We start from the raw sequence: 21,717 nt of genomic DNA on the forward strand, positions 1-21,717 counted from the left end.
AGGGCACAGGTGTGGGGTCTGACTTCATCACTTCTTGTTTGTGAAAGAAGAAAGATACTCTAGAGGCTTCTTGACTAAAAGCCTTTTTGGAGTCACTTCTTTCCACCCTAATGCCTGTGGGGCATGAATTCCTGTACTAGCCACAGAAGTGACGATAGCTTTGTGCCTTTGCAGTCCGATGATGGGGGAAGCACGGTCCAGCCAAGTGTGGGCATGAGTCCCCCAGGGTGGCTTTGCTGGCACGGGAGGACTCTGAAGGCCCCAGCAGAGAGCAGCTTGGCCTTTGATGGGAGGTCCTGGCCGCCCCTTTCTCTGGCTCCTCTGACACCCTTCGGAGGGGGCGCCATGCGGTTGTCCCAGCAGAGACAGTTTACCTGAGCGCTGGGCGGCCTCAGGCTCTCGGGACTGCATCCTCGGTGACAGCACATCTGTGTCCCCAGCATCGAGCCCAGCTGCTTCCTGCAGGTGGCTCTTGGTACAAGTCTGTGGAGCAGGTGAGCCAGGAATGACTGGGCAGCAGTGTGGACCCTGGCTCCTGGTGTGTGGTCTCCTGACCCACGATCTGCAACAGGCCAGAGTCAGGGCTTGTCATCTCTGGGTCCCCAGTGCCCGGCAGTCCCCAGCTCCTCGTAGGTGCTGAGCACACATTCGGAGCATTGAGTTTCCTGTGCCTGCTGCACCAGGGGCCAGGCCCTTTAGGAAGCCCTCCAGGGATGTCAGATATCCAGACCAGCAGGAGCCAGGAAGGAAGGATGAAGGCCAAGTGCCAACTGACCAGGAGACGGAGGGGTCTGAGAGCTGAGCCATTGGGTGGAACTTAGGAGTCGGTGGGCGTTACTACTACCTGTACGATCCATCAACCAGACACCAGGCCTGATTCACATTTCAGTGCTTGTTTAGAGGTGTTCCTTAAACAAATTTACCATTAATCACCTACTTGAAAGCACCATGTAAAGCTAAAAAGATGATTAAGAACCTGGAAAGAGCCTATGGTCCAGTGTGAGAGCAAGGGGACTCCTACAGAAACACCAGCAGGCCAGCCTGCGAGGACATGGGGCACTGGCCTGGTACCACTGGCCTCTGGGCTCGCGGGAAAACCTCAGTGCTTGTGTGGAAGGTCGTCTCAGAGAGAGAGGTCAAGGCGCGGAGCCCTGGAGTAAAAGGGTGGCTTCAGTGTGTTTGCCGTTCATGGACTATGTGGCTTCAGCACTGAGGTCTGCCCAATGGGGACAGTCTGGGCCACCTCCAGACTTATCTTGAGGACCATGTGCGGTGACACATTGGAACTACTCCGCGTTACGCCAGTCGCATGTTCGGTGGAGAGAACAAGGATGTGTATGGCCACCACTTACCAGTTAAGTGCCACATCCGATGATGTGTCTCAGGCAGGAGTGTAATGACCAAGAGAGACGGGCAGCTGAGAGTTTTCCGGCGCTGGGGAGAGAAGGGTGCATCGACCTGCCAAGGGGCATGGTCAGCACGCAGCCGCAGAACCAGTCTAAACTGGCCTTGTTCTATATCTGACGAGTTTCAGACAGAACGGAGTAAGGCCACATGTCAGGCAGCTGGACAGTCAGACATGCACCCTAGAGAAAGATGTCACCCTAGAATAAGCTTTTAACAACACTATGCTGAAATACTCCTCGGAATACATACCAAACCCCCGAAACCAAACACGCACACATGAAAAGCCCTGATCCCCCAACGTCTGTGCACCAGACCTTACGCTAAAATAATGTACCTGTAGAATATGCATAACTTACTCTGCTTTTTCCTTTAAGTGGAACCCCAAAATCCTCGGTTGGGAGACAGATTTGAATTTTGCCTCCTGCCTCCTCACTCGGTTGACTTCGCAACAAAAGCTTTTTCTTTTCTCAGAAGCCGGTGCCACCATGTGGGCTTCTGTGCAAGTCGGGCAGTGGCCCTGGCTCGGTAAACAAGCAGTTCTGGCAAAATAGCCTTTTTCTCCCCAGTGCAATTTTTTCGGAAGCAGCACATGCTGTTTTACAGAATATCTGTGAATGGTCGTCAGTCTGGTCCGAGCCTCCCCAGTGATACAGGGGCCACGGCGAGAACGTCTCGTTCCTCTGGACTCTGGTCGTGGACCTCCTTTACGGCAACTTGGAATAATGTCCGACTTTGCCTGGTTCCCTGACAGGTGTGTGTCCCGTGTCAGGAGGGACGCCCTGGGTCACCCTCCAGTCCGTGATCTGGTCAGATGGGTCGTGGAGGCAGCGTGGACTCATGTCTGGTCCAGAGGCTGTAGGGGGACAGTTCTTGGAGCTGGGTGGGAATTCAGGTGGTGCTCTGGCTGCCATGACAGAATGCCTCAGACAGACATTCTTTGTCACAGCTCTGGAAGCCGGAAGTCCGAGACTAAGGTGCCAGCAGAGTGGGTGTCTGGTGAGACCACCTTCTCATTGTGTCCTCACATGGCCTCTCCTCAGTGTGCACATCTCTCGTATTATTTCCTCTTCTTACGAGGACACCAGTCACAGTGGATCAGGGCCCCACCCTTATGATCTCATGTAACCTTAATTACCTCTTCAAAGGCCCCATCTGCACATGCAGTCACGTTAGGGGTCAGGGCTTCAACATATGACTTTGGGGGGCACAATTCAGTCTATGACGGGGGAAGCACGGGTTACCTGAGATCTGTTCCATTCATCCGCTCAGATGGGAGCTCAGACCCACTGAGGACACTTGGTCCTGGGACGAGCCTGGGGCTCAGGTGGAGGTCACAGGGCCTCCCTGGGACCGTGGGGGTGTGGGGTGCTGTGCTGATGACACACCAGATGACAACAGTGGGGAGAGGTGACGTGCAGCTTCAGTTCTCCGTCAGCCCTGCACACAGCATCCTAATAAAGGAGAGGTGACAGCATCAAAGACCGGGTGAGCCATTAGCGCCGAGGTCGGGGGAAGCCGGGAACCGTATCAGAATATAAAGCACCTCGCAGGGGTCCCCAGAGAACCCAGAACTACAAGAAGGAGGCAGTGAAAGTAAGGAGCGAGGGAGAGAGCTGTGCAGCCTTGAGCTTTGCTGGCACTGATACCAGTGGGGCCGTGGGGCGCATGTGGAGAGCGGGTCGGGGGAGTTTGCCGGGCCGGACAGTGAGGACCCATGTCGCACAGTGACATACAACACAAGTGAATGGTGTCAATCACAGGAAACTCCGGGTCGGTACAGAGTGCTTCAGGAGCAGTGCCGTGTTCCATAGGACTGCTTAGGATTGTTCCATAGGACAGAGGCAGGCGGTGTTTCCCCTGGACTGGTCCTGGTGGCCCTGCTTCCTCTTTTGCCCCCCTTGCTGATGGGTCAGGGTCTCCTTTGTTTCTTCAAATGCATTGCTCAGACAGGGTGGTCCAGGAAGGCCTAGCTCTGGGCCACTCCAGCCCCGAGACCACCTGAGGTCCCTGAACCCCAAGAAACCCCCGTGGCCCGTCCTGCATTAGGGGGGTTCCTGGCTCTGCGTGTCTGTAGGGTGTCTTCCATGCAGCAGGTGTGGTGCTGACCTGGGGTCTGAAGTCTCAGAAGTCTGGACTCCCCAAGGAGGGGGAGACACTCACCAGCTGAAGCTAAACCCACAGCTCATCTGAGACACTGCACGGTGATGGTCCCAGCTGGAGTGCCAGTGATTCCTCGGATGTGTTGTTTCCTTCTTTTGGAGGAAAATCTAAATTTACTGAGAAAAATATGTTCCAGTGCTTCCTGAGCTTGGCGAGGGAGGCCGGTGGGGAGATGGGCATGGCTTCTGGTCCACACGCCAGGTTGGGAAGCATGAGAACACGTTCAGAGTCCAGGAGCAGCAGCCCTCCGCAGACTTGTGAAAACAAAGCTGTGTGGCTCTGGCCCACTCGGCTGAGCGGCTGTCGGAGGGGATGGACTCAATGTGAATGGGAGCCCGTTGCTAGCCCCACCGGCCCTGCTCTCCACCTCCTCCCCAAGCCCTGAGCCCGTGCCAGGAATGGGCTTTCTGGTCTTAGTTTGGAATCAGCCTCACTGTCACCTCCTGAGACAAGCCCACCTCTATCCCTCTAGCCAGGGCACCGTCCATGAAGCACAGTCTGTGAGGACAATGCCCAGAGGCCGGATCGATAATGACCCCAGACGTCTGCCGTCTGCCGGTGTTTGGAGATGGGCCGGCTCTAGGCCGAGCGCCTTCTCCTGGGGACTGTTCCAATTTTGCACATACGGAAACCGAGGCTTAGCAGGATGAAGCGGTTCTCACGACAGAGGTCTGGCTAACTCCAAGGCCAAAGCCTTGGCTACACTGCTGCTCCGCTGCCCGTGGGGGACGCCAGGCCCGTCACAGCCCTCGCCGACGGCAAAGCCTGGACTGGCCCCTCTGAAACATCCAGAGTTGACCTGGGAGCCATTCACACCGAGGATGTCACCCTTCACCAGGAGTCCAGGCTGCAGTGGGCTTAGTCGTGGCACAGATGGAAAATCAGGAGGAGGAACGTGATTATTGGCAGGTGTCAAATGGAACAGTCAGGCGCTCAGAGCGCCCCTGGGAGACCGAGCCGTGCTTCATAAACTTCCGCTCAGTCTCCCTGAGTGCTCCCGAGACAGCGGCCCTGTGTGAGCCCCGATGGTGGGGACGCGGGGCGCTGTGGGTGGGGATGCAGGTGCTGGTTTATCAGGGGGGACTCCCTGTAGTAGCACACACACACACACACACACACACACTCACATACACACACATACACTCACACGCACACACATACACGCTCACACGCACCTCTGCTCCATGGCGTCTCTGTCCCCTGCCCTGGGGTGTTATCCTCCCATCTGCCTTGTCTCCACTCCCGTGGGATGTGGCTCCGGCTGCCGCTTACAGTTCGCCGTATTCAGCATTGAATGCCTGGTGCCTAGGCCAGTGCTTGGTAAACATCTGTGGACTAAATGAATGAATGAGTGAATGAATGAATGAGTGAATGGAGAACGAGCAGGGCCTGGATCCCTGTCAGCTCCACACTGCTGTGCAGAGGCTTGAATGACTGAGAGTAAACATAATACTGATAAGGAAAAGACACCATATTGATGCGGCAAATAGTTTGACGTGTGCAATGAAGACCGACATCCTGGAAGACTAAAATTCACAGATGACTAATTGCCCACAAACAGAAAGAGGGGGTGGGTGGTGTGGACGGGCTCAGCCAGTACCAGTCAGCAGGGATGCAGTCCGCGCCCTCTGCGTGTCAGCGGCTGAAAGGCCGCCTGCCTCTGCCCAGCTGCCCCCTGACCCTTTGTCCTCCGGGATCGGGACCAGGATGCCATCGGCTCAAGGACCGGGGTGCCCTGAGCCAGGACGGCGTTTCCATGTACAGTCCCAGGTGTCCCTCCCAGGCTCCTTCAAGGACACTTTCTCTCTGGGGCTGCATTCGGGGGCCCGGTGTTCTTTTCCTCTCTTGGTGACACTCATCCACATCAGTTTTGGGGTATTTTGGGTTTTTTAGTTCTATTTGCTTAGAACTTATGAGCTGTAATGACTTGACATTTTCTTAAGAAACTTAAATTCCGCAGCAGGAAAGTGACTTGATTTCAGCATCGGTACCAGAGAAGCTTCTGGGGAACGTCCTGCCCCTCGTAACCTCAGTCTTGCCGAGCAGGGCGTGAGGGAGTGAGAAGGTGGGGGACACCTGGTGGAGGCAGAACAGGGGTGGGTCCTCGTTCAGTGCTGGGGTGCAGCTCTGCCGTTGGAGAGACCAGTGTGCTGTCCTTTCCATGGCTTCGTGTCTGTAAGGGGACCACGCGGCTGTGATGTGGGCCGTCACAGAGAGGCCACGGGCTCATGGCAGCTTCTCACCACACTGCCCTGTCTCACGTCTGAGGCAGACCCCAGGGGCCCAGGTGGGGTGGTGTCTTTCGTGGTTGCTGGTGGCCCAGGGTCTGTAATTGGCGGCCCCTCCTCGAGCGATTTCTCGCTGTTGCAGAGCAGGTTCATGCTACGGAGTGCCCCCACTTTCCGATATGTCACTTATTTTAAAGTGCTTTGCCATGTTGGCTGTTGGTCCAGCTTTGCGTGGCAGCCTCAGAGTGGCTGCTTGGCTGGCCACACTTTGCCGGCGGTCTGACACTGCAGGGTAGGGTCGTGGCTGAGCTCGAACTCAGAAAAACCTTGGGTGAATCTCTGCTCTTCCACCAGCCAGCAGTATGACTTGGGGAGCGTTACTTTACCTCTACGTCCTGTTTTCTTTTGGTAAAACGGGAGCTTCTGTTTTTGTCTTTCCTGGGGGATCTGTGAGGATTCTGTGAGACCTTTGTCATTGGATTGAACCCTCAGTCCAGCTTGCTCTCCTCACCTTGACACACTTCACTACATCTGCAAAGACCCTTTTTCCAAATGCGGTCACATTCACAGGCGCCAGGCGTGGGCACTGCTTTCAGGGGCCGGGCACAATTCACCCCACCTTGCTGTCCCTTTTGGGCAGCCACCGTGGGACCTGAATCCCCAAGGTCGAGGAACAGCAGAGGGTGAGGGCGAAGGTGAGGATGGACTCAGGCTGGCCTCGGGCAGGGTCGCTGGGTTGGCTTGTGAGTGAGGAGAGTGGGGAGCCAGGCTCGACTGCCAGCACTTGGTAGAGCGACACTTGAGAGAACAGAGCTTCGCTGAGTTTTGTTGTTCACAGGCTCACTAATTAGGTAATCGTCATGAAACAAAGTCACGGTACTCCAAAAAGTTCATCTGACTGTGGATTTCTTTCTCTGTTTTGCAAAATGAAAATTGCTTTATCAATCACATTATAAAAGCAGACCATGAAAGAAATAATCTGTTCTCGTTTCTTTTCAGTTTTCAGGGCAAAGAGGAAAGAGGAAAAGTCACCCCTGAATTCCACCCCCTTGCCCCGTACCTGTGGTTGACACGGTGGCCTGTTTCCTTCCAGACATCTTTCTGGGCATGGAAGCGTGGGAGTCCCCCTAGCACTGATGGTCCAGCCCGCGTGCCAGGACCTGTCACCCTTAGCAGCCGCCGGGGCTGCGACGTATGGCCAACCTCTGGCGTTGCTACCTTGTTCCATGTTTTGGACACGAGGTTGTCTCCAGTTTTCACTGTAGCAGGCCATGAGAGCACTCTCTCTAGGGTTGGCTGCTGAGCCTTTCATGCAGAGGGTCACTTTGCCACCGTCTTCCACACAACCTCAGCGTCAGCTTCCTTTTTAATTACTGTTAAGAGTCCCACCAAGCCTCACTGCGTCCCTGTCTGAGAACGGGCCGGCGCCCTCCTGGGGGCGAGTCCTTGGTGCTAACCATGGTCTCCTCTTGTCTGCTCTACCCGGTGTCTGGACGCAGGCCATGTTCGAGCTGGTCACTTCCGAGGCCTCCTACTACAAAAGCCTGAGCCTGCTGGTGTCCCACTTCGTGGAGAACGAGCGGCTGAAGAAGATCCTGCACCCGTCCGAGGCGCACATCCTCTTCTCCAACGTCCTAGACGTCATGGCCGTCAGCGAGCGGTGAGCCCCCTTCTCGGGTCCTGGGGGGCCTGGCTTCCCAACTCTTCTCGCCTGGGGCCCGGCTGAAGGAGGTGGCGAGTGCTCGCCACGCGGGCTTCTCCACTTGGGTGGAATTTTCTATAATAAGGTGTAAACCCAGAGGCCCACCACCCCTCCCAGCAGGGTGGCCAGTCACAGCCCCCTGGACGTGATTGCAGGTCCCTTCCCATCAGCATAAGTGCTCCGTGCCATCCGCTCGTCAGGCAGGTGTGTAAGGTGGACTGTCACGACCGGCAGGGGCGGCCGCATAAACTGTTGTTTATCCTGACGTGGTGAAGCCCTGGCATGGTGCGTGCAGGGCCCTGAGCCCCTCTGAGGGCCGGTGCAGAGCACAGCCCTCCGCTGATGCTTCCTCTCCTCCATTGGGTGGTGTTTGCCACAGTGTGTGCAGGTGGCTATCAGAATTCGTTGATTCTTGCAAAGAAGGAGTGAACTCCAATCACAGTGTCAGGATGAAACATCATTTACCACGTTCACTGTAGGCCACGGGATATTGCAGTTAAAAGTGCCAAACTCAGCTTCTGGACCATCTGGTCCGACCCTGAGTGTTCAGATGTGAAATTGAGAGGTGGCAGAGCTGCTGGCTCTCTGTGGACCCCCCCAAACAGGGCCGTCCCCCACACTGTCACCCCACCTTTCCATTTGCAGTGGGCTCGGGAGGGTGAGAGCACCTGAGATCAGAGCAGCTGTGAGACCCCGCTGGCCTCTGCCACTTCACCCTCTCTAGAAGGAGGAGTGTCTTTTTATTTATTTATGTACTTATTTATATTTTATTAGGAATAATTCCAAATCTGCAGAATAGAGACACCAGTATAGCAAGCCTAAGCTTCGGCATCTAGTTTCAGCAAATCCCCATCATCATTTCATTTCACCTGTAAACCCATCAGTGTGGATCTAAAAGAGAGAAGGTGTCTCTCTCTCTCTCGTTCTCTCTCTCAAAAATACTCCTAATGCTATTGCCACCTAAAAACCTGAACAATAATCGATGTGACCAAATCTGCCACCGTGCTCGGATGTCATCCTGTCATGTGTCGGTGGGTCCAAGTGGAAGCGGCTGGTGGAGACAGGGCCTGAGTCTCCACCCAGGCATCCTTGACCCAGCCACGGCGTCCTGCAGGTTCCTCCTGGAGCTGGAGCACCGGATGGAAGAGAACATCGTCATCTCGGACGTGTGTGACATCGTGTACCATTACGCGGCCAACCACTTCTCCGTGTACATCACCTACGTCAGCAACCAGACCTACCAGGAGAGGACCTACAAGCAGTTGCTGTGAGTGTGGCAGGCTCGGGCCACTCCTGTCACGTGGGCACGGAGCTGCGCTCCTTGGACCTTTCGCTTTTCCAAGACAGTATCCAAGCCCGGCATGTCCCAGGGGCTCGGTGTCACTAGAGAAACATTGAGCCCAAGATGGTCAGCCATGGCGCCCTCTGCACCTCTGCCCAGAGCGGCCATGCAGAGCTCTGTGAGGTTTAGAAAAGGGAGTTTGAGGCCAAGAGGACAACTCCAGGCCCAAGACGTCAGGAAAGTGATTTGAACTAGAGGCAAAGGCAGGGATGGGCGAAAGGATATCTTTTTGGTGATTACCCAGCAACACCCTTGAATTTCTTGCTAATCTGCCCATTTCGTAAACTTTCTCAGGGTTTTGGTTGATGAGATAATTTTTCAGTCAACTTGCCTCTTTCGAATCCTTTGCCTTTCTGTGCTGGGCTTTATGACAGTGTAACCAGTGATGTGTTCCTACCTCGACTGGGGAGTTTCCAGAGCTTTCCGAACAGTGACATCTAATCGTTCCATTTCACTGGGCCTTTCCATCAAACCGTGTCATCCTCTGTGGATGTTTTAAAGCTTGAGTATTCGGGGGGTTGGGTGTTTTACATTTGGGGTTGGAAATTGGGATTGGAGGGAATCCAGAAGCCAGCTCTGAGGACGAGCGTTGAGAAGACGAGTATACAGGAGACAGGAATCTAGATATCGCAGTGCCCCAGGGTACACTGGGGTGGCCCATGAGTGCAGACGGTCTGGGCCCGAGGACAGGCAGTGCTGTTGTCCCTGCTGCATCTCATCTCCGGTGGCAGTTCTGGGGAGCCCTCGTCAGCAGTGGACCCTCCCACTGTCTGCAGATGCCCCCCACCTGGCAGGAATCGCGCAGTTACCCCGGCAGTTGCCTCCAGCTGCTACTGCCTCTTCCTGTCATTCGTGGGTTTACCTTGTCGCGGGTTCCTGCTGGGGAAATCATCGAACTGTGCGTCTGATTCAGAGGGTTGGCCACACAAAGAATGCTTGCCCTCCCACACACAGCATATTCCGCCAAGTTTCCATAGGCCAGGCATGTGAAGCTACCATTGTCATTTGACTCGTACATGAACAGTTTATTTTCCATAAAAGAAGAGAAATAAATGAATCGATGTGGTTTTGGTGCCCGTGGGCTGTCTGGTTCCTACAAGGCTGTGGGTGGTGAGGAAGTGGCTCCGATGGACGCCTCCTGTGTGCCAGAGACTGACTCTTGTGTCTGTGTCCCCAGCCAGGAGAAGGCAGCCTTTCGAGAGCTGATTGCGCAGCTGGAACTGGACCCCAAGTGCAAGGGGCTGCCCCTCTCCTCCTTCCTCATCCTGCCTTTCCAGAGGATCACGCGCCTCAAGCTGTTGGTTCAGGTACTGCCTCTCCCCGCACAGGCGGACGGGGTTTATGTGTATTTCTGTGGCGGAAGGCCATTTCCTTCGGACATTCGGTTCCCTGCTGGCTTTCTAGAAAGTCCATTTGTTCCGCAAATCCTAATTAAGCTCCTGCTGTGTGCCAAGCAGCAGTGGACTCAGTCCCTGCTCCTGGGGAACCACATTCGGGGAGGGGTGGGGAGGTGGCAAACATAGACAACCAGGAAGTGGTCATGGCCGTGAAGACAAAGAAACAGGGGTAACATGATAGGGATGGACTTCCTGGTCACTGCCAGCTGGGGACCAGGAAGGAGTCTCAGATGAGTGACATTTAAGCTGAGACTTGGTGGCCAGGGTGGAGCCACGGTTCAGGTGACAGAACTGCTTGTGCAAAAGCCCCGGAGCCACAAGGTTCGCAGACAGAGAGGCCAGAGGTGAGCTAGGGAACACGATGGGAGGGAGTGTGGAGATGTGGGCAGGGCCAGCCGGGGCCACAGAAGACATTGGGCTCCATCCTCAGTGTGGCGGGGAGTCACCCAATCGAGTGACATTTGTGAGAGCACACAGTGGCTGCCCCGTGGAGAGCGATGGATGGGGAGAAGGGCAAGAGTGGAAATGGGAGAAAGGATAAGGAAGTGATTCGAGAAAGAAGGATGGCTTGGCCGGTGGTGGGGGTGGGGGGTCCCGGAGGGAAACCAGTGCCTCGGGAGGACTTGCCCCTGTGGAATAAGAGGGAGAAGACGGATCTTGGATTTTGAGCGTGGGTGATGGTGCCGCTCCCCGAGGTGGGGAAGGCAGTGTGGGGAGCAGTCTGGGTCGGTGTTGAACTGGCTGAGGTTGAGATGACTTTGAGCAGCTGAACATCCAAGTTTAGGGTCAAAGGGAGAAGTTGGGACAGGGTGGCATTTAATAGAAGAGACCGCCAAGAAAGGAGACAAATGGGTCTGGAGACCTAGTCCTGGGACACACCGTGCCCCAGAGGGAACAAGGATGCAGGAGGAGGAAGACCAAGAGAGCCAGAGCCTGGGAGGCCTGGAGAGGATGAGTCTCCTGAAAGGGGGTCTCCAAGGAGTCAGGCTCCCGGCAAGACGGCTGGAGACCCCTGTGCCTGCTGCATGCTGCTGTGCACAGGGAAACCACTGGCCTCTGGCAGATGAAGTGGATGGTGTGGATCTGGCCACAGCTGGGGGGTGGGGGTGGGGAGAAAACAAGCTGAGATGGTGACCTGTAAGCCACAGTGAGGGGCAGTCAGAGGTCAGACCAAAGTAGACTCCATGGCTACTAGCTCCACAGGAGAAGGGTATCAAAGAGGAGAGGAGGAGCCCGGGGAGGAAGGGCTCAGAGGCTGGAAACTAAAGAAACCTGAGTCACAGCAGCAGTGCCCGGGGAGCGGGCGATAACGCTTCCGGAGAACAGCGAGGACAGACCCACATCAGGACACTGCGGAGTGAAGGCGTGCGTCTGGGTGTTTTTAACTTGGAAAAACTGAGCAGAAGATGGTAACATTTCCTAATTAGGAAGAGAAAAAAAAATTAAGAAATTTTATGGGAAAGAACATATATGATATATAAAATCTTAACTTTTATACGACGAAAGCCAACAAAACTAAGCTCAAGACTTACGTTAGCGTTGTCTTGAGGACGACGGTGGAATGGAGGTGGAGCGGGGTGTCAGAGAAGCGTGTTTCAGGGGTGCGGGGGGTTGGGGGGCATTCCAGGCAGAACCGCCAGTCACTACAGAAGGCAGGGTATGGAGCGGGGGCTCCTAGAGAGGAGTGCGAAGGTCACGTGCACCAGGCCATCCTGTTTGAGGCCACGAGCAGGAACTGGTTAGATGGGAGTGTTATTCCAATGAGAAAAGGTGGAGCCTGAACCATGCTGATTTGGGAGTAGGGGGACCATTAATGATAGGATTTGGTGGCCTCATGTTGGCGAACGGCGGGGAGGAGGCATCTGGGAGGACAGGTCTCTGGCTTGGCTGCCAGCAGAGGCTGGGCAGGTAACCACACAGAGGCGGCTGGAGACGTGCTGCTGAAAGACGTCAGAGTTGGCAGTGATCCAGGTCTGGTCGCACTCAGGGCAGAGGCTGAGCATTGTGTGAAGAGGGAAAAGACATGCCCGTGATCCAGGTGTCTGAGGTGGCTGGGTGGTCAGCAGCGGTGTTCGGGCAGCCGTCGTGTGGGGCGGCTCAGACGCACCCAGACCTCCTCAGCGGACAAGAGCAGATCCAAAAATCTGGGCACGGCGGGGACTGGGAGACAGAAATTATGCATTTTGGAGAGCAACACAGGAAATTGTCATTTAGAAGTGAAGGCAATGTGAGCATCGTTTTTTGATAACTCAAGAAAATATAACAATTAGGAAAAAAGATACTTGATCAATAAGACCAAAGTTAGTGAGGCCTTGGGGTTAATGGTGGTGACTTGGCTTAGATGACAATCCCAGAGGAGAGGAGAGGGAGCCTGGGCTACCTGCAGTGAGCCCCCTGTGAGGACAGGGCTGGCCCAGCCCCTCCGCCAGCGCGGGTCGCCTGCTTTGCTCTGACCGTTGCTGTCCAGTGAGATTGCGGCCCCGGCAAGGCCCTCGGTTAATCTGCCCACACAGCAGTCTGCCGTGAGTTACCAGTTTAGAACCGGGCAAAGCTTGGGTCAGGATGCTTGGCCCTCAGCCCAGCTGAGCCTGTCCTCCTGCCTCCCTTGTCACCTGGTAGGGCTCTTTGTAGTGGCTGTCGCAGCAAAACAAGGCTGTTTGGACCAGTGCAGCAGGGAGGTCGCTTTGCAGGGGGCGGGCCGGGGAGGCAGGGCCTGTGAAAGTTAATGCAGACTTTCCTTGTGCTCAGAACATCCTGAAGAGAGTGGAGGAAAGGTCCGAGCATGAATGCACCGCCTTGGACGCCCACAAAGAGCTGGAACTGGTGAGTGGGCTTCCTCTGCCTGCATTTCCCAGTAAGCTGTTCCCTCATCTGGACGCAGCTTCCCAGCCCTGCTCCCTCGCGTGTCAGTGTGTCTTTGGAAAAGGCAAATGCAGCTACACATTTGCTGCCGCAATCCAGAGACATCAGTGGGGCCGAACACCAGGTCAGGTGTGGCCCCAGCACAGCGGCATGTCTCCTTTCTCCACCACAACTGTGGATGTGACCCTGAGGGGACGAGGCAGTGGCCGGCAGTCTTTACCCACCTTGACTTCCGCTGCCCCCCCTTCGCCCGGTCTCTCATCAGCTGCCTGCACGTCGGGAGCCCACGCTGTCCTGGTCTTTTTCCAGAGCATCCCGCCTGTCACTCGCGCAGAGGCTGGTCTGGCGCTCGAGCCCTGATGTAGCTCGGCCCCAAGCCCCGGCCTCCACACCTTCTCCCATCCCTCAGGCTGTTTCCCATCTCTGCAACAGGACTCACTGGCCCTGCCAAGGCCTGGGCTTTTCCTGCCCAAGAGTGGAGAGCCCACCTCTGCTCCTGATGCTCAGAGAGAAGCGGGTCCTCCCGGCAGTTGCGAGTAGTTGTGTGGGAGGGGTCAGTAAATGGATCCATTTGCACGGGCTCGGCTAACGTGGATCCTTCTTGTCTTAAAGTGCTGACTCGTGTTCGGCTCCTGGTGGCAGCTGAAGCTGCGAGCCACTTCTTGGCAGCTGCGCAGGGGCCGCTCTGCCATGCTACTGACCCCGCAGTGGACGAGAGAGTGGGGGTTGGGAAGTCCTCGCCACTTCTTCTACCAGTGGCAATAGCTTAGCGAAATTCTAGCCTCAGTGGGCGTCTGATGCTGGTTCTAAGCCACGTTGAGCCACAAGGACTTCTGAACGTAATGCAGCTATTGCACCCCTGGTCTTCTCCTCGTGTCCCTTACTCACACTGGTTGGCCACCAAAATCCTCTGGCATTTGCACCCTTTGAATATTAGGGAAAACAATGGACTCCTCCCAGCCTAGGGGGGTAAAGGATGGAGCCTCGAGCAGGCTGGTCAGGGAGAGTCTATGACCTATGAGTCAGGCAGCGTCTTTCGGGGCCCTCTTCTCAGCCCTAGAACTTACATGGGATGGGAGTTCCATGGATGGGAGTTCATTCTGGCCCCCACCGGGCAGCTGGCCACACTGGGTCACAGAAGGTGAGTCCAGTGACCACCAAGGCCTGTGAAAGGCCCACATGCCCCAAGGGGTCGCCCTGCAGTGAGCAAGCATTTTCTGTTTCTTATTTTCTGCTGTCATCTCTCTTCTTTTCCTTGTGATGAAAGGTATACGCCTATTTCTCACAGACTCCTTTTTTTTATAAAAGTTTTTTTTCTGATTTATAAAGAAATTGATGCCCAATACAAAAAAATCAGAACGTGCTCATAAGTAAAGAGAAGATGGTAGCAATCCCACAGGTTATCCCACACCTCCCTGCTGACATGCTGGTGCATGCCCTGCAGACCTCTTTCCAGTCACCTGCACACACAGCTGTCTTCTCTGCAAAAACGGCTTTACTCTCCATGTTAGGGCATGTAAAGTTATTGCAATTTTTAATGACTTCAGAGCGCTCGATTATATGGATAGGTTTATCCCAGTGAATACCAGTTGATGGACATGTAGGTCGATGCCAGCTTTTCTCATTCTGAACAACACTGCAGGGAACACCCTAGTCTACACGTCTTTGGGCACCATCCTCGTTCACAAATACCGAGTGCCTGCTGGGTGCCAGGCTCTGTTCCAGACACCCGTGATCCAGGGTGGAATACCGTCCTCAGATGTCCCGGGAAATGCGGTTTTATTAGACGTCTTGGTACTTGGGTCGCGTCCCAGGAAGGTGAGGGACCTTCCCCACACCTTGCCAGCCTGGCGCCTTGTCAGCCTGTCTTTTCCAGCCTGACAGATGAGAAAGGACATCTCATTGTTGAAGTTTGCTTTCTGGGTGATGTGAGGGGTCGGGCCTCAGTTTACACGTGGTCTGGAGTTTACTTCCTACCAAGGACAAGGCACTACCTTCTCCACCAGAACTGAGAGCCATAACTAACAGCCTGACAGGTTTTCCCGCTATGCCTTTGTTCCAGAAGGTGCTACAGCAAGGAGCACCAGCCCGATAGAGACTGGACGGTCAGTCTCAGCTGTGGGCACAATGTCTGATCACGGTGGTGGTTCAGCTCTCTGGGACCTGTGTGGGCAGAAGGAAGTGGCTGGGCACAGCTGGCTACAGGTGGCCTGATGTGTCCTCGTTCTTGTCCCAGGTGGTAAAAGCATGCAACGAGGGCGTCAGGAAAATGAGCCGCACGGAGCAAATGATCAGCATTCAGAAGAAGATGGAGTTCAAGATCAAGGTAAGCTTGCACCATGTGCGTGTGCCCGACCCAGCCCGGTTTCCTGGGGTGTTGGTCACTGGCCAGGCTCCCCGAATGGCCACCCTGGGGTCTCAGAGCAGGGTCACCTCCCCGAGGCCTTCCCTGACCCCTGGCTGGAGGGCCCCCGGGTGTCCCCCAGTCACCAGGCCATCACACTGGCCTAGACTGGCTTCTGAGAGAAGGTGGACAGGGACCGCACAGCCATCGGCTCATTTACTGGCTGTGTATTTACAGTGAGTACGTGGCAGGGACCAGCCCAGGGAGTCTTAAAGCTGGGAGATTTGAAGTTACCAACCTTCTCCTGCACCTTTGTGTAGAGCTTCAGGCATTAGTGAGCCGAGGGCCGGAGGACCTGGGTTTCTGGTGACAGGCACATGAGGCCACAGTGCCCCCCAGGGGTCTCTGAGGTCTTGCTGGGTGTGGGAGCTGAGTCCCAGTCGAGGAGGCAGACGTGGCCTTCTGGGCCCCCACAGAGCTCCCCTTGCCGGCTGACTGCCAGGGGCCCCAAGCCTACCCCTGAGCCACATGGCGGGACCTCACACGGCCCAGTTGTCACCTCTCCCCCATGAACTTGGCCTCTCGTCTGATTCTGCATCGCACAGGCTGAGCCTGGTGGAGTGGCGATGACACACACACAGGTGCCCACACGTGCGTGCACTCACACGTGTACAGATGCTGTACACGTAGACGAGCCCACCACACACCTAGAAGCACACGCGGATACATATGCAACAGGTAATACAGGACCGCACACGCAGGCTCAAACACGTACAGAACCACACACGCACGCGCTGCCCTCCCACGTGGGCCTGGGCCCCCCTTCCTCCCAGAATAGCCCCCGCCTGCTGTCACTCACGGTTATTGCTCCAGTGAGGGCACCGGGGAGCCTCGGGGCGGCGCGGGGGCACGCTGTCCTGACCCCGCCCCCTTGCAGTCGGTGCCCATCATCTCCCACTCCCGCTGGCTGCTGAAGCAGGGCGGGCTGCAGCAGATGTCAGGCCCCAAGACGTCCCGAACCCTGCGGACCAAGAAGCTCTTCCAGGAAATTTACCTCTTCCTCTTCAACGACCTGCTGGTGATCTGCCGGCAGGTCCCTGGGTGAGCTGGCCGGGCACTGCCTGGCGCTCTGGGGGTGACCATGCTGCAGGGGGCACAGTGTGGGCAGGGCGGGGTTCGCTGTGGCCTGGGGAGGCCAGCCACATGGCTGGATGGAGCCCAGGCTTTGACTCAGGTTTAAGTTCAGCTCCTCTCTTATCCAGCCTTGGGCCTTTGGGCAAGTTTATTTAAACCCCCTGGCCTCAGTTTCCCCTCCTGTCAAGTGGGGAATATGGAGAGGCCAGCTCAGCGTCTGACACGCAGTGAGAGCTCAGCAGGGCGGCTGCTGTGGTCAGTGCTGACCCCTGGTCCACCATCCACAACATGGGAAGGGGCAGCCTGGGGTGAGGGGGACAGGCATTCGAGGGGGGCGGCCGTCTGGAAGGAGGTGAGGAGTGGCAGTAGTGGGGCTGGCCCTGCTGGCTGGCCAGGGCGAGGGCTTTGCTGGGACCCCCAGGCCTCCTCAAGACCGACATGCCCACCCTGCCACCCTCGGTCCCCAGAGACAAGTACCAGGTGTTTGACTCGGCCCCACGGGGCCTGCTCCGCGTAGAGGAACTGGAGGACCAGGGCCAGACGCTGGCCAACGTGTTCATCCTGCGGCTGCTGGAGAACTCCGACGACCGGGAGGCCACCTACATGCTGAAGGCGTCCTCTCAGTGAGTGCCCAGTGCCACCCCACCCACCCCTTCGTGTCACCTTCCCAGGTGGAACAAGGCTCCAGGCTCAGTGCACAGGCTGCCTGGCTCCCGTGCTTCCCCACAGGGCTTCTGTCTGGGGTTAGTGTCAGGTTGTGGGACCATTGTGTGTGGGTGGACATGTGTGTCCCTCGGGGCCTCAGACTCTGGGTGGGCCCTCTGTTTTGATGAGATGTTATAGAACCCTTGGACCAGGCTGACCAGTGAACCACTGTCGTCTATCTGGTCACCTCTCTGAGCAGCCAGGCCACCTGCCCTGCAGCCCCAGGGCTCTGCGAGGGACAGCCAAGATCAGTGTGGTGGTGCCCAGTCCCCCTCCGTCCCCCAGACGGCCCATCTCGGGCCAGTTCCCCCCTCCTGGGGCAGGAATGAAGTCGGCCTGCCCTAGCTGACACTTCCGACAGACTGTGGCTTCAGGGCAGCTGGCTGCTGAGCGCTCTTTCGTGGGTTAACTTTGAGGTGTTGTGGAGTGCTCACCTTCACCACCTGGTTTTTTAAAGGGCACAGGGAGATTCTGTAGGGCTCCCGAGACTCTCTGCTGGCTGCTGGGCACCCTGTGAGCTGCCCAGCTTGCTGGACACTGGGCACGATGCCTCATGTGCTCTTTGGTTGGGGCTTTTGTCCCCTTCTCTGTCCCAGGAGTGAGATGAAGCGCTGGATGACCTCACTGGCCCCCAACCGGAGAACCAAGTTTGTTTCCTTCACATCCCGGCTGCTGGGTAAGTGTTCCTCTGGGACAAGGCCGTCTCTGGGCAGGGCAGGTCTCTGTGGCATCAGCCGCAAGTGCCCTCTGCACTCCTTCCCAAAGGGCCACGCTTCCCGAGCCCATCGTTCCAGAGGCCCAGCTGGCCTCGGGGATGCCCACTTCAGCTGCAAGCTTAGTGCCCAATGGAGGACGTCAGTGTGCTGAGTTCTGCAAACATTTGAATGGTTACTGAAGGAACAAGTCCCTGTGTCTTAAGAGACAGGTGCTGCAATGAAACCACAAGGAATCTGGGCCCAGAAGGCGAATGGCCAGTGTTCTTTGGGGTTGCCAGTTGTCTGAAAACCTTACAAAATATAAAAGAGTGCATGTTGGCTGCCTGAGGGAAGCTGCCATCGTGACAGTACTCACCAAGTCCCGAGCACCCCACATTTGCTCCCAGGGCTGAGAAGTTCCTTCTGAAGTTCCACACATGGCCTGTTCACTCTTTTAATCCACGTATTGTTTTCTCCGAGCACCTATCTATTTGAATCTCATTTTCTTCGAGCCAGGCCCCTCCCCCTGTCAAATGACCCCTTTTCAGTTGCTGTGGGACAGGCAACACCAACCCTGCTAACTGCCAGGCGGTGTCCAGGGTTTGCTGGGTGGGCGCAGGGCGGTGACACGTGATGAGGATGTGCCACCTCCCTCCCCTCCCTTCAGACTGCCCCCAGGTCCAGTGCGTGCACCCGTACGTGGCCCAGCAGCCCGATGAGCTGACGCTGGAGCTGGCAGACATTCTGAACATCCTGGAAAAGACAGAAGACGGTGAGGCGGGAGCTGGGAGTGTCTTCCTCTCATGCCCCCGGGGACTCCCCGGGGCTCTGCACCCGGCCCCACACCGGCCTGAGCATGAGGAGGCCCTGGCACGTCTCTGCTCCCCTACGCCGTTCTGCCTATCCTGGCCTCCCTGGCTTTCCCTCAGAGCAGAGGGCACTTCTCCCAGCGCCTCTGCTCTCCTCCCCGAGCCTGAGGCCACCTCCCGCTTAGCACCAGGCCCAGCCCAAGAGCCTGCCGGCTGGTTCCAAGCCTTCCCCTGACAGCCCTGGCCTTGGCCCACCCATCACAGAGGTAGGAGGAGCCAGGAACACCTTCACCTTGACCCTAGACCCTGCATTTGCAGCAGGCTTCCAGTCGGAGCCCCGTGTGGCCCACGAAGCCACCGACACCCCCAGCTCCCACCCACCCACGGCCATGACATCGGTGCCAAACAAGCAGGTTCACGCCCCTCCTTTGAAACATTGATCCCTTATTTCTACATCAGTTGCTCCTCCTCAGAATCCCCAAAACTGCACAGAGGTCTCTTCATCCCCCAGTCCCTCCTCCCCTTTGAGGTCCTGGCTGGAAGGCCATTTCTGCTGGTCCCAAATCCCAGGGGCTCACCCAGCATTGGAAGAACATGTCTCCTGCCCCCAGCCGCCCCTCCCACCCACAGAATACAAACAACCTGTCATGCCCCCCGCACCCCCCCCCCCCACGTGGCCTGCAGAGGGCCTGCCCCAGCCCTTCACACCCCAGGTCCTTGCCCTGTGCTGGGACCTGCCCAGAGACCCGCAGCTGCGGGGTGATCTCGGGGGGAGGAAAAGAGTGCCGGGGCTTCTGCTCGTGTCGGCCAGTTCATGGTGGCTGCCCTCAGCTGACCACCTAGCTCTCCAGAGGCGGAGGCTCAGACAGGGGTGCTCAACAAGAGGGAGACAGTGGCATTCTAGTCCGGGTAACCACCAGTCAGCCACCACCCCCACTGGCCCCTTGGATACCTCTTGCTTTGGGGGGCGGCCCTTGGGGTCTTCTAGTCTCCTAGGATTGCTGAAGGCTCAGGTATACTTTCCAAAGTCAATCCAAGTGGGACACACTGTGGCACAGAACGTGACTGGTTCCATTACGGCCATGTGCACATGCACTGCTCCCTAGGGTGGTTTCAGGGTGGCACCTCCCCAGCATATGGAGGGCAGACCCAATTGGAGGGTCTCCAGCAGGGGGTTGCAGAGCAGGTGGCTCTGGAGAGGCCCACTGGACTCCTTCGTCTCCTCTCATGCTCCCTGCACAGATGGGAGCCTGACCAGGAGGAAAGCTCACTGGAGCTCCTGTGGGATCTCCTGACCACCTCCATCCTCTCCCTGTGCAGGGTGGATCTTTGGTGAGCGTCTGCACGACCAGGAGAGAGGCTGGTTCCCCAGCAACATGACTGAGGAAATCTTGAATCCCAAGATCCGGTCCCAGAACCTCAAGGAATGTTTCCGTGTCCACAAAATGGATGACCCTCAGCGCAGCCAGAATAAGGACCGCAGGAAGTTGGGCAGCCGAAATCGGCAATGACCCCCAGCTCCCAGCCTGGTGGAGGGATGTGGGCCGGTGGGAGCAGGGCCTGGCAGGCAAACCCACGGACGGTGGAGGGCCGCGGGGGGAAGGTGACCTTGTGCAGGAGTCACCCCCACCCCTCATCCCTTCCACGTGGTGAGTGCTCATGTGTCTTAGCCCCTCGCTCACAAACTGGAAAAAGGGTGCCCACGTCTTTCTTCTGATGCATTTGTAAATGGGAAAGTGTATTTTAAACAGTATTATACCTCCTCTCCCTCTTATCTCTTAGAGGGGGTGGCAGGGGACTGGCATGCTCCAGGGGCCTTCCCAGGCACTGGAAGCCCCAGACCCAGGGTGTCCCTGGCCGAGGGCAGGTGCAAAGGTGATGATTGTCATGACCCCCTGCACGTGTCCTTCTCTGCCCTGGAAGCCATTAGAATCCGCCAGGTGTGCAGATGGACTGCCTTTGCCCCATGAGCTTGATGAACAGCCCTCGGTCTCTAATTCACAAGACTGAGAGGCCAACTGTCTCTGTCCACCTCCGCCAGCTTCTGGCTGCACGGCCAGGCCCTGCCTCATGGCAGGCCTACCAGAGCTTGGCTGAGGGCCCATGCTGCCTCTGGGTCCCTGATGGGCTAGATGTAACTTGTGTCTTCTGGTCCCTTAAGGAGCCCAGGTGTTGTAAGGAATGAATCGGTCACTGCATCCTGTATTGGTTATGGTTCCAAGAAAAGCAAGTATCATTTTTGGCTGCATTAAAAGAAGCATCATGTATAAAATAAAGGAGGTGAAGTTCTACTCTTTATTGCCTTGCTACACACAGGACTGAGGTTTTGGTTCTGGGCAGACAGAAAGGAACCCCCTTTAAGGTCAGTGGAGAAGGTATATCCTGAAAGAAGGGCTGAGGAGACCTCTAGTGGAGGAGAGAACAGCCAGAGTCGGGGCCTCAGGATGGAAGTAGATTTGGGCCTCTGCCTGTTCAAGGAGTCCAGAAACAGAAAAGGCTGTTTGAGGGAGTTGGGGACGCCCTCCTGCTACAGTGGAAATGAGAACACAGGTTTAGAAGATCACAGTGGGACAGGTATGAGCGGTCTCACAGGGAATCTGACCACCAGGCATGGGGCTGGGGCTCCCTACCTGGCCAGTCACTAGCCTTGGGCCACCTTCCCACCTTTGGAGGCAGCAACCATTTACCCAGAGGCACAGCTCCTCCCCCAGCCCAGCTGGCCCTCACAGCCACCCCACCTTTACCACCTGTCTGTCCTGGAGTGTGGATGGGCCTGTCTGCCTGTCCGGTCTTTCTGCCAGGACACACTTTCCTCTGCGCCAGAACAGGCTTTTGATTCGAAGCATGAGGTTTCGATCCAGCGGGACTTTGTAGCTTCTTCCTTCCCACAGGCTATACCATGGCTCTTGGTGTTCTTGAGACCACAGCCCCT

The 21,717-nt window shown here is 56.5% G+C and overlaps 1 protein-coding gene across 2 annotated transcripts in view; it reads left to right on the forward strand.

Moving 5' to 3' along the window:
• NGEF (neuronal guanine nucleotide exchange factor) overlaps positions 1–21,061 on the forward strand; it is a 96,250-nt gene extending 75,189 nt beyond the window's left edge. For both annotated transcript variants that reach the window (XM_033112462.1, XM_033112463.1), the window contains 10 exons: positions 7,295–7,455; positions 8,612–8,764; positions 10,017–10,146; positions 12,985–13,059; positions 15,335–15,424; positions 16,380–16,543; positions 17,044–17,199; positions 17,878–17,957; positions 18,644–18,748; positions 20,106–21,061. In XM_033112462.1, the coding sequence (XP_032968353.1) occupies positions 7,295–7,455; positions 8,612–8,764; positions 10,017–10,146; positions 12,985–13,059; positions 15,335–15,424; positions 16,380–16,543; positions 17,044–17,199; positions 17,878–17,957; positions 18,644–18,748; positions 20,106–20,296 (1,305 nt within the window). In that variant the 3' untranslated portion in view covers positions 20,297–21,061. The remainder of the gene's footprint in view (positions 1–7,294; positions 7,456–8,611; positions 8,765–10,016; positions 10,147–12,984; positions 13,060–15,334; positions 15,425–16,379; positions 16,544–17,043; positions 17,200–17,877; positions 17,958–18,643; positions 18,749–20,105) is intronic.
• The last annotated feature ends 656 nt before the right edge of the window (positions 21,062–21,717 follow it).

Source organism: Rhinolophus ferrumequinum, chromosome 8 (genome assembly GCF_004115265.2).
Source record: "Rhinolophus ferrumequinum isolate MPI-CBG mRhiFer1 chromosome 8, mRhiFer1_v1.p, whole genome shotgun sequence".
NCBI classification, from domain to species: domain Eukaryota; kingdom Metazoa; phylum Chordata; class Mammalia; order Chiroptera; family Rhinolophidae; genus Rhinolophus; species Rhinolophus ferrumequinum.